Genomic DNA, 12,650 nt, shown 5'->3' on the forward strand with positions numbered 1-12,650 from the left:
GATTTTCCACTTTTGCTTCATTTACCTTTTGATTTCTTTGCTGGAGTATTTTCAAGATAATCTAGGACATCATTATCTCATGCCACTTAGTCCACTTGCTGTGCTGTGCTTAGTCATGTCCGACTCTTTGTGACGCCATGGACTGTAGCCCACTAGGCTCCTCTGTCCATGGGGATTCTCCAGGTAAGAATACTGGAGTGGGTTGCCATGCCCTCCTCCAGGGGATCTTCCCAACCCAGGGATCAAACCTAGGTCTCCAGCATTGCAGGCAGATTCTTTACATATTCCACTATATAGTTCTAAGAAATGGACAGTGAAGAGTAAATTTGACCCAGTTACTATAAAAATCTATAAAAATATTGCCCCAATATGGTGATCAACAGGCCATAAAAACTTGTACTGCAACTGGTATCTAGAAAGTGAAAAGACAACCTGCGGGACTTCGCTGCTGGTACAGTGGATGAGAACCGGCCTGCCAACACAGGGGACACAGGTTTCATCCCTGGGTTGAGAAGATTCCACGTGCTGTGGAGTAAGCAAGCCTGTGTACCACAACTGCTGAGCTTGAGCTCTAGAGCCCTTGAGCTACAACTGAAGCCAGCGCGCCTAGAGCCTATGCTCCACAATAAGAGAGGCCACTGCAGTGAGAAGCCTGCACACCACAACTACAGTAGCCCCCACTCTTCGCAACTAGAGAAAGCCCACGTGCAGCAAAGACCCAGCACAGCCAAAAATAAATTATATAAAAGCCTGTAAAATGAAAGTATTTGTAAATCCTTGCAAAGAATTTTTACAATTCAACAAAATCTCCACAAATAACCTAATTTTTTAAATGTGCAAATAATTTGAATAGACACTTCATGCTGCTGCTACTGCTGCTAAGTCGCTTCAGTCGTGTCCGACTCTCTGCAACCCCATAGATGGCAGCCCACCAGCTCCCTGGGATTCTCCAGGCAAGAACACTGGAGTGGGTTGCCATTTCCTTCTCCAATGCATAGACGATATATAAAAAGCCAATAAGCACTTAAAAATAGTTCAGCATTATTAGTCACTAGCAATACACAAAGATCACAATGAGATGTTACTTCATATTCATTTCGATGACTATAATTAAAATTATTCTAAGTATTGGCAAGGATGTGGATAAACTGGAACCCTCATACATTTCTGGTGGGAATGTAAAATGTCTTATGTAGCTGCTTTGCAAAACTGGCAATTCCTCAAAAAGATAAAAATAAGAGTTACCATCAGATCAGATCAGTCGCTCAGTCGTGTCCGACTCTTTGTGACCCCATGAATCGCAGCACACCAGGCCCCCCTGTCCATCACTCCTGAGTGAACTCCAGGAGTTCACTCAGACTCACGTCCATCGAGTCAGTGATGCCATCCAGCCATCTCATCCTCTGTCGTCCCCTTCTCCTCTTGCCCCCAATCCCTCCCAGCATCAGTCTTTTCCAATGAGTCAACTCTTCAAATGAGGTGGCCAAAGTAATGGAGTTTCAGCTTTAGCATCATTCCTTCCAAAGAAATCCCAGGGCTGATCTCCTTTAGGATGGACTGGTTGGACCTCCTTGCAGTCCAAGGGACTCTCAAGAGTCTTCTCCAACACCACAGTTCAAAAGCATCAATTCTTCAGTGCTCAGCCTTCTTCACATCCATACATGACCACTGGAAAAACCATAGCCTTGACTAGATGAACCTTTGTTGGCAAAGTAACATCTCTGCTTTTGAATATGCTATCTAGATTGGTCATAACTCTCCTTCCAAGGAGTGAGCGTCTTTTAATTTCATGGCTGCAGTCACCATCTGCAGTGATTTTGGGGCCCAGAAAAATAAAGTTTGACACTGTTTCCACTGTTTCCCCATCTATTTCCCACGAAGTGATGGGACTGGATGCCATGATCTTCGTTTTCTGAATGTTGAGCTTTAAGTCAACTTTTTCACTCTCCAATTTCACCTTCATCAAGAGGCTTTTGAGTTCCTCTTCACTTTCTGCCATAAGGGTGGTGTCATCTGCATATCTGAGGTTATTGATATTTCTCCCGGCAATCTTGATTCCAGCTTGTGTTTCTTCCAGTCCAGCGTTTCTCATGATGTACTCTGCATAGAAGTTAAATAAGCAGGGTGACAATATACAGCCTTGACGTACTCCTTTTCCTATTTGGAACCAGTCTGTTGTTCCATGTCCAGTTCTAACTGTTGCTTCCTGACCTGCATACAAATTTCTCAAGAGGCAGATCAGGTGGTCTGGTATTCCCATCTCTTTCAGAATTTTCCACAGTTTATTGTGATCCACACAGTCAAAGGCTTTGGCATAGTCAATAAAGCAGAAATAGATGTTTTTCTGGAACTCTCTTGCTTTTTCCATGATCCAGCTCCAGCGGATGTTGGCAATTTGATCTCTGGATCCTCTGCCTTTTCTAAAATCAGCTTGACCATCTGGAAGTTCACGGTTCACATATTGCTGCAGCCTGGCTTGGAGAATTTTAAGCATTACTTTACTAGTGTGTGAGATGAGTGCAATTGTGCGGTAGTTTGAGCATTCTTTGACATTGCCTTTCTTTGGGATTGGAATGAAAACTGACCTTTTCCAGTCCTGTGGCCACTGCTGAGTTTTCCAAATTTGCTGGCATATTGAGTGCAGTACTTTCAGAGCATCATCTTTCAGGATTTGGAATAGCTCAACTGGAATTCTATCACCTCCACTAGCTTTGTTCGTAGTGATGCTTTCTAAGGCCCACTTGACTTCATATTCCAGGATGTCAGTGATCACACCATCGTGATTATCTGGGTCATGAAGATCTTTTTTGTACAGTTCTTCTGTGTATTCTTGCCATCTCTTCTTAATATCTTCTGCTTCTGTTAGGTCCATACCATTTTTGGCCTTTATTGAGCCCATCTTTGCCTGAAATATTCCTTTGATATCTCTGATTTTCTTGAAGAGATCTCTAGTCATTCTCATTCTGTTGTTTTCCTCCATTTCTTTGCATTGATCGCTGAAGAAGGCTTTCTTATCTCTTCTTGCTATTCTTTGGAACTCTGCATTCAGATGCTTATATCTTTCCTTTTCTCCTTTGCTTTTCGCTTCTCTTCTTTTCACAGCTATTTGTAAGGCCTCCCCAGACAGCCATTTTGCTTTTTTGTATTTCTTTTCCATGGGGATGGTCTTGATCCCTGTCTCCTGTACAATGTCATGAACCTCATTCCATAGCTCATCAGGCACTCTATCTATCAGATCTAGTCCCTTAAATCTATTTCTAACTTACACTGTATAATCATAAGGGATTTGATTTAGGTCATACCTGAAGTCCAAGGTAAGGAGCATTGGCTGTGCTTTGCTGGAGTAGCCGTGAAGAGATACCCCACGCCCAAGGTAAGAGAAACCCAAGTAAGACGGTAGGTGTTGCAAGAGGGCATCAGAGAGCAGACACACTGAAACCATACTCATAGAAAACTAGTCAATCTAATCACACTAGGACCATAGCCTTGTCTAACTCAATGAAACTAAGCCATGCCCGTGGGCAACCCAAGATGGTCGGGTCATGGTGGAGAGATCTGACAGAATGTGGTCCACTGGAGAAGGGAATGGCAAACCACTTCAATATTCTTGCCTTGAGAACCCCATGAAGAGTATGAAAAGGCAAAATGATAGGATACTGAAAGAGAAACTCCCCAGGTCAGTAGGTGCCCAATATGCTACTGGAGATCAGTGGAGAAATAACTCCAGAAAGAATGAAGGGATGGAGCCAAAGCAAAAACAATACCCAGCTGTGGATGTGACTGGTGATAGAAGCAAGGTCCGATGCTGTAAAGAGCAATATTGCATAGGAACCTGGAATGTCAGGTCCATGAATCAAGGCAAATTGGAAATGGTCAAACAAGAGATGGCAAGAGTGAATGTCGACATTCTAGGAATCAGCGAACCGAAATGGACTGGAATGGGTGAATTTAACTCAGATGACCATTATATCTACTACTGAGGGCAGGAATCCCTCAGAAGAAATGGAGTAGCCATCATGGTCAACAAAAGAGTCCGAAATGCAGTACTTGGATGCAATCTCAAAAATGACAGAATGATCTCTGTTCATTTCCAAGGCAAACCATTCAATATCACAGTAATCCAAGTCTATGCCCCAACCAGTAATGCTGAAGAAGCTGAAGTTGAACGGTTCTATGAAGACCTACAAGACCTTTTGGAACTAACACCCCAAAAAGATGTCCTTTTCATTATAAGGGACTGGAATGCAAAAGTAGGAAGTGAAGAAATACCTGGAGTAACAGGCAAATTTGGCCTTGGAATACGGAATGAAGCAGGGCAAAGACTAATAGAGTTTTGCCAAGAAAATGCACTGGTCATAACAAACACCCTCTTCCAACAACACAAGAGAAGACAATACATGGACATCACCAGATGGTCAACACCGAAATCAGATTGATTATATTCTTTGCAGCCAAAGATGGAAAAGCTCTATACAGTCAGCAAAAACAAGACCAGGAGCTGACTGTGGCTCAGATCATGAACTCCTTATTGCCAAATTCAGACTTAAATTGAAGAAAGTAGGGAAAACCACTAGACCATTCAGGTATGACCTAAATCAAATCCCATATGATTATACAGTGGAAGTGAGAGTTACCATATGAACCAGCAACTCCACTCCTATGTATATACCCAAGAGAAATACATCCACATATTATACTTCCACCCAGAATTTTGTACAAGAGTGTCTATAGCAGTCAAAATTCGCTAGTAGTCAAAAAATGGAAACAACGCAATGGCCCATCCATTAATTCATGAATGGACAAATAAATGTGGAATATGCTAACAATGAAAATTTATTTGGCCACAAAAAACAATAAAAAGTACTGATACATGCTACCATAGTGATGAACCTTGAAAACCTGCTAAGTGAAAGAAGCCAGTCACAAAATACTGTATGAGCTCATTTAAATGAAATGTCCAGAATGGGCAAATGCATAGAGCCAGAAAGTGGATTAGTGGGTTCCAAATAGGAAAAGGAGTACGTCAAGGCTGTATATTGTCACCCTGCTTATTTAACTTATATGCAGAGTACATCATGAGAAACGCTGGGCTGGAAGAAGCACAAGCTGGAATCAAGATTGCCAGGAGAAATATCAATAACCTCAGATATGCAGATGACACCACCCTTATGGCAGACAGTGAAGAGGAACTAAAAACCCTCTTGATGAAAGTGAAAGAGGAGAGTAAAAAGGTTGGCTTAAAGCTCAACATTCAGAAAACGAAGATCATGGCATCCGGTCCCATCACTTCATGGGAAATAGATGGGGAAACAGTGGAAACAGTGTCAGACTTTATTTTTGGGGGGTCCAAAATCACTGCAGTTGGTGACTGCAGCCATGAAATTAAAAGACGCTTACTCCTTGGAAGGAAAGTTATAACCAACCTAGATAGCATATTGAGAAGCAGAGACATTACTTTGCTAAGAAAGGTCCGTCTAGTCAAGGCTATGGTTTTTCCAGTGGTCACGTATGGATGTGAGAGTTGGACTGTGAAGAAAGCTGAGTGCCGAAGAATTGATGCTTTTGAACTGTGGTGTTGGAGAAGACTCTTGAGAGTCCCTTGGACTGAAAGGAGGTCCAACCAGTCCATCCTAAAGATCAGTCCAGGGTGTTCATTGGAAGGACTGATGCTTAAGCTGAAACTCCAATACTTTGGTCACCTCATGCGAAGAGCTGATTCATTGGAAAAGACCCTGATGCTGGAGGGGTTGGGGGCAGGAGGAGAAGGGGAAAACAGAGGATGAGATGGCTGGATCGCATCACCAAGTCGATGGACGTGAGTTTGAGTGAACTCCAGGAGTTGGTGATGGACAGGGAGGCCTGGCGTGCTGCGATTCATTGGGTCGCAAAGAGTCGGACCCGACTGAGCAACTGAACTGAACTGAAAGTTAGGAAAAAATGGGGAATGACTGCTTTGGATGATGAAAACGTTCTAAAATTGTGGTGCTGGCTGCAGAATGCTATGACTACAGTGAATTGTAAATTGTACCCTTTAAATGTGTAACATTTTCTATCATTAGGAAATGCAGATCAAATACAAGCCAATCAATTATGTCTCCAGAAAGATTTTTCTTTAAGTGAAGTCATTGAAGTTTAGTGTTTCCTGAAACTCAAGAAATCTTTTTATCTTGAGAAAATCCAGCCTAATTGAAGACCCAGTGAGATAATTACAACTCGTCTGGACTTAACGTATGTTAAAATCTGAAGAGTTGGGCGAGAAGGACTGCCTGTGTCCTTTGTGTAACGTGTGCTATTTGTTATCCTAATTTTACAATTGACAGAGTAGAATTAGTTACAGTACTAGAATATGGCAGCGATACGTTGCTAATTCTCATCAGTCTGATTCCACTGGCGCTTTTTCCAATCCCAGTTTGGTTGTGGAAAGGAGTTAAGGAGGGCAAAAAAGGCGCTGGGTGGGAGACTCATAGTGTTTCTAATGAAAACCGTCAGTGAGAAGAGGGAAACAAAAATTTTGACTTAGCATTTCAGCCTCCTCATGCAGAAACACTCATTTTTATGAAGCTATGATTTCATGTCATTTTTTAGGATGTTATCAAATTAAAAAGAAAAAATATATCGAACTTTGGAAATTCGTACCCCAGTGCAGCAACTTAGCGTCTCAACCCAGCCTCCGTCTTCCCTGACGAGACGTTCTAGAACTACTGTGACTACTTTGCAGAAGAGCAAGTCGCGCGACAATTGGACGTGAACTACAGCCAGCAAGACGGCGCACCCGCGAAACTCGAGCTGCAGCCTCTGCGCGTGCGCATTGCTCCTCGGCCTCTTCCGCCTCCGTCTCTCAGGCCACTCCTCTTAGTCTGTCGAGTCGGGTTTTCTCGCCACAGGTGACGGGTCATCAGCGGTGCCCACCCTCGGCGCCTGCGCAGACTGAGGTTCACTGTCACCATGACAGCGACCGCCGGGGGCCCTGGTAAGCGGGGTTCCCCAGGCTCGGAGTCTGAGACCGTGCTCCACACTGTTGGCTTGCAGTGAGTGGACATTTTCTCCGGCCCGGTACCGTAGTTGGGGGCCCTTTGAGAGTCTCCTCTGGTGGCACTCCTTCCTAGTTTGGATCTTCGTGGTTCGCGTTCTCCACGTGTGCCCGTAATCAGCTGACCTAGAGTCTTGGTTCTCAGTGTGAGCGTTAGCGAAAAGCTTTTGGGGTGTTCAAGAATGGCAAGAATATTGTGTCTTTTTGTAAAGGATTTCTTTTTTTCAAAAGAGCAGTTTTAGTTTCTTAGGAATACTAAGTGACAGACCTGGAGGTTCTCCATTCAGCCCTACCTGACATAGGCATGCGTGCTCAGTCGTGTTGGACTCTGCGAACCCGTGACCTGGGATCTTGCAGGCAAAAATACCGGAGTGGTTTGCCATTTCCTACTCTAGGGACAAATACATAGCTTCCCATTATCAGCCTTCCTCTTCAGAGTGGTACTTTTGTTATAACTCTGAGCCTGCCTTGATGTATCACAATCACTCAAAGTTCATAATTTACATTGTTCACTCTTGGTGATGCAGATCTGTGAGTTTAGACAAATATATAATGAATGACATGGTCCATGGTAGAGTATCATAAAAAATAGTTTCACTGTCCTAAAAATCCTTTGTGCTTTACCTACTTATCTTCTTCCCCCCAACCCCTGAAAATCAGTGATCTTTCTGTTGTATCCATAGATTTTTTTTGTCTTTTCCAGAATGTCATGTGGTTGGAATCATAGAGTACATCGGCTCTCCACATTGGCTTTTTTTCACTTAGTAATGTGTGTTTAAGCTTTCCCCATGTCTTTTATAGCTTGAGAGCCAACAGTAATAATTCTGTTGTGTGAGTGAACCACAGTTTATCCGTTCATATTCTGAGAGAGATCTTGGTTGCTTCCCAGTTTCAGCAGTTGTAAATAAAACTGCTATAAACCTAAGTGTGCTGTAAATAAAACTACTAAAAACATTAGTGTGCAGGTTATTGTATGGATATAAGTTTTCAACTCCTTTGGGTAGGTATCAAGGGGATTGTATGATTGGAATATACTTAGCTTTGTAAGAAACCAGCAAGCTTTATTTTAAAGTGGCTATACCGTTTTGCCGGAGAAGACAATGGCACCCCACTCCGGTGCTCTTGCCTGGAAAATCCCATGGACAGAGGAGCCTGGTAGGCTGCAGTCCATGGGGTCGCAAAGAGTCGGACACGACTGAGCGACTTCACTTTCACTTTTCACTTTCATGCATTGGAGGAGGAAACGGCAACCCATTCCAGTATTCTTGCCTGGAGAATCCCAGGGACGGCGGAGCCTGGTGGACTGCTGTCTGTGGGGTCGCACAGAGTCGGACACGACTGAAGCGACTTAGCAGCAGCACCATACCGTTTTGCATTCCCACACAATGAGTGAAGATTCCTGTTACTCCATATCCTCACCAGCATTTGATATACTAGTGCTCTGGATTTTGGCCATTTTAGTAAGTGTGTAGTTATACGCTGTTGTTTTAATTTGTGTTTGATGAAAAGTGATGTGGAGCACCTTTTTATATGGTTGCCATCTATCTTCTTTGTTAAAATGTCTGTTAAGGTCTTTGGCCCTTTTTTTTTTTTTTTTTTTTAATGGGGTTGTTTTCTTATTGTTCAGTTTTAAGAGTTCTTTATATATTTAGGTTAATAGTCTTTTATCATATATGTTTTTTGCAAATGATTTCTCCCAGTCTGTGGCTTGTCTTTTCATTCTCTTGATGTTATCTTTTGCAGAGCACAAGTTTCTCATGTTAATGAAGTCCAGCTTATCCATTATTTCTTTCATAGATGGTGCCTTTAGTGCTATATCTAAAAAGTCTTTGCTGTACTGAAGGTCATCTATATTTTCTTCTATGTTATCTTGTAGGAGTTTTATAGTTTTGAATTTTACACTTAGATCTAAGATCTGTATTGAGTTAATTTTTGTGAAGGTATGAGTTCTGTGTCTAGTTTTTTTTTTTTTTTTTTTGCAAAAAGAAAAAATTTGTTGAAAAGGCTGTCTTTTCCCCATTGTATTGCCTATGTGCCTTCATCGAAGATCAGTTACCTCTATTTATGAGGGTCTATATGGGGGGCCTCTCTGTTTTGGTCCTTTGACCTATTTATTTATTCTTTCACCAAAACAACACTGTCTTAATTGCTATAGCTTTATAGTAAGCCTTGATGTTGGATAGAGTTATCACTTTGTTCTCCTTCAATATTATATTGACAATTCTGAGTTTTTGCCCTCCACATACACTTTCGGACCAGTTAGTTAATAGCCACAAAATAATTTGGTGGGATTTTGATTGGAATTGCTTGAATCTATAGATTAAGTTGGGAAGAACTGACATCTTGACAGTAGTGAGTCTTCCTATCCATAAACATGGAATATCAATCCATTTATTTAATTCTTCTTTGATTTCATTCATCAGTTATCCTCATGTAGATCTTTGCATATTTTGTTAGCTTTATACCAAAGTGTTTTGGTTTTGTGGTTTAATGTAAATGCTATTGTGTTTTCAACTTCCACTTACTCATTGCTGTGTAAATAGGAAAACAGTTGACTTTTTTGGGGGGAGGGGGGTCTGCACTAGGTCTTCATTATGACACGCAGGCATATAAAAATAACTCTTAAGTAACATTCTGGTTGCATCCATGTTGCTGCAAATGGCATTTTGTTCTTTTTATGGCTGAGTAGTATTCCATTGTATATATGTGCCACATTTTCTTTGTCCATTCATCTGTCCATGGACATTTAGATTATTTCCATAACCTGGCTATTGTGACTAGTGCTGCTATGAACATAGGAGTGAATTTTTTTTTATTTTTGTTTCTTTGTTTGTTTGTTTTCTACACCACACAACATCTTTAGTGGGATCTTTAGTTCCCCAACCAAAGATCACACCCATGTCCCCTGCGTTGGAAGTGCAGAGGCTTAACCACTGGACTGCCAGAGAAGTCACATATCTCAAAAACTTCATTTTTAACAGCCACATCAATTATATATTTTATCATGAGGATAAACTGTGATTTAATTACTTCCCATTGTTGGACATTTCTGTTTTAGCCAATAATTACTGTGCCTTTTTAAGATCTATAAGTTAAACATTTTTAAAATGATGACCATATATTTTCTTTCATCTGAGTCTGAAAGGTCTGTGACTATTGCATATGCTATAAAGGGACATGTGTGTTTCTGTAAGAGACTGCTTGGGGGATAGTGGATACCACAATTAACTCTCCCCTTTCTTTATTCTGTAACCCAATACACAGAGTGGTCACTAAGTTCCATGAATATTACTTAGAAGTTATTTTTATATACACCCCTCCATTCTCTTATCAAATTTTATTTTCTTTCAATGTCTTGTCAGCAGTTTATAATGGCCATCATTAAGTTTTTAAACTGTTGTTATATAGAATTAATAAACAATTAATGTAAGACACACAGTCATGCATAGGGAATCTGTAGTTATTTGGTAGGTACTTAAATGTTCAAAACAATAAACAAAAATTGGGGATGTAAGGTTATAGATAACTCTTACTGTTTTTCAGCCTTTTCTCCTTGTTATGGGGGCTTCCCCGGTGGCTCAGACAGTAAAGAATCTGCCTGCAATGCAGGAGACCAGGGTTCGATCCCTGGGTTGGGAACGTCCCTTGGAGAAGGAAATGGCAACCCACTCCAGTATTCTTGCCTGGAGAATCCCACGGACAGAAGAGCCTAGTGGCCTACAGTCCAAGGGGTTGCAAAGAGTCAGACACGACTGAGTGACTAACACTTTTCACTTTCAGTGGGATATGGCATTATATGGAGTAGAACTGATTCAAGTATTTTAGTCTTAACTAAATTAACTCACACATTTTAATGCCTAATTAAAAAAAAATCTGGTCTGCCAAAAAGTAGTCGAAAGATACAGGAATTATGTATATTTGTACATGCTAGAGAAATCTAAAAATACTAACTCAGAATTTACTTAGTCACTCATAAGTGTTGCTGACACTCATAATTTGGGACAGGGGAGCCTGATGGGCGGCCGTCTATGGGGTCGCACAGAGTCGGACACGACTGCAGCGACTTAGCAACAGCAGCAGCAGCATGCTTAAATGTTGGGCTTCCCAGGTGGCGCTAGTGGTAAAGAACCTACCTGTCAATGCAGGAGACGTAAGAGACAGTGGGTTTGATCCCTGGGTGGGAAAGATCTCCTGGAGGAGAGCATGGCAACCCACTCCAGTATTCTTGCCTGGAGAATCTCATGGACAGAGGAGCCTAATGGACTACAGTCCATAGGGTCGAAAAGAGTCAGACACAACGGACGTGATTTAGCATGCACGCATACTTAATGTATAGTTTAAAATTCTAATGGTTATTATAAATATAGAATGGAGCCTCAGGTGGAGAGTTTAGGTTCTACAAAATTTTGATGTTTTAAATATAGCTTTGGCTTTACATACATTTTACTTAATTATGGGGCTAGAATTGGAGAAGATACCATGTGAAAATTCCTGCTTTAAAATATCTGCTTCTTAACAGTTTTTTTTTCTTCCTGCATTTTTCTTTACATGTCTCAGGCTCAGACTATCCTAAATGTTTACCAATTATTACTTACATCATATATAGCATGCGTGCGTGTATACTCAGTCGTGTCCAACTCTTTGTGAGCCCATGGACTCTAGCCCACCAGGCTCCTCTGTCCATGGGATCCTACAAGCAAGAATACTGGAGTGGGTTGCCATTTCCTATTCCACATTTATAGCATATTTAACCTAGACAGCATATTCAAAAGCAGAGACATTACTTTGCCAACAAAGGTCCATCTAGTCAAGGCTATGGTTTTTCCAGTGGTCATGTGTGGATGTGAGAGTTGGACTGTGAAGAAGGCTGAGCGCCGAACAATTGATGCTTTTGAACTGTGGTGTTGGAGAAGACTCTTGAGAGTCCCTTGGACTGCAAGGAGATCCAACCAGTCCATTCTGAAGGAGATCAGCCCTGGGATTTCTTTGGAAGGAATGATGCTAAAGCTGAAACTCCAGGATTTTGGCCACCTCATGTGAAGAGTTGACTCATTGGAAAAGACTCTGATGCTGGGAGGGATTGGGGGCAGGAGGAGAAGGGGACGACAGAGGATGAGATGGCTGGATGGCATCACTGACTGGATGGACGTGAGTCTGGGTGAACTCTGGGAGTTGGTGATGGACAGGGAGGCCTGGCGTGCTGCGATTCATGGGGTTGCAAAGAGTCGGACACGACTGAGCGACTGATCTGATCTGATATATATATATATCTCTTTATACTTGTCACATCTTAATGTGTGCTGAGTCACTTCAGTCATGTCCGACTCTTTGTGACCCTACAGACTGTAGCCCACCAGGCTTTACTGTCCATAGGATTCTCCAGGCAAGAATACTGCAGTGGATGGCCATGCCCTCCTCTAGGGGATCTTCCCTACCCAGGGATTGAACCCTCATCTCTTGCGTCTCTTGCATTGGCAAGCAGATTCTTGACCACTAGCGCCACCTGGGAAGCCCATCTTGATACTGGTTCTTAATTTTTTTAAATCTTTTCTCAGTTTTATTGCTTTGTTTTTCTCCATCAACGTATGCTGTGCCCTTTTTATTTAAAAATACCCTATAA

The 12,650-nt window shown here is 41.9% G+C and overlaps 1 protein-coding gene across 3 annotated transcripts in view; it reads left to right on the plus strand.

The window, feature by feature from the left end:
• The first annotated feature begins 6,747 nt into the window (after window positions 1–6,747).
• The window catches only part of FAM151B (family with sequence similarity 151 member B), a 33,414-nt gene continuing 27,511 nt past the window's right edge, over window positions 6,748–12,650 (plus strand). The window contains exon 1 of one of the 3 annotated variants that reach the window (XM_061424292.1): window positions 6,748–6,970. In XM_061424292.1, the coding sequence (XP_061280276.1) occupies window positions 6,946–6,970 (25 nt within the window). In that variant the 5' untranslated portion in view covers window positions 6,748–6,945. Of the gene's footprint in view, window positions 7,029–12,650 lie in introns of all 3 variants that reach the window. The other 2 variants (XM_061424290.1, XM_061424293.1) reach the window with 2 other exon arrangements.

This window comes from Bos javanicus, chromosome 7, assembly GCF_032452875.1.
Source record: "Bos javanicus breed banteng chromosome 7, ARS-OSU_banteng_1.0, whole genome shotgun sequence".
NCBI lineage: Eukaryota > Metazoa > Chordata > Mammalia > Artiodactyla > Bovidae > Bos > Bos javanicus.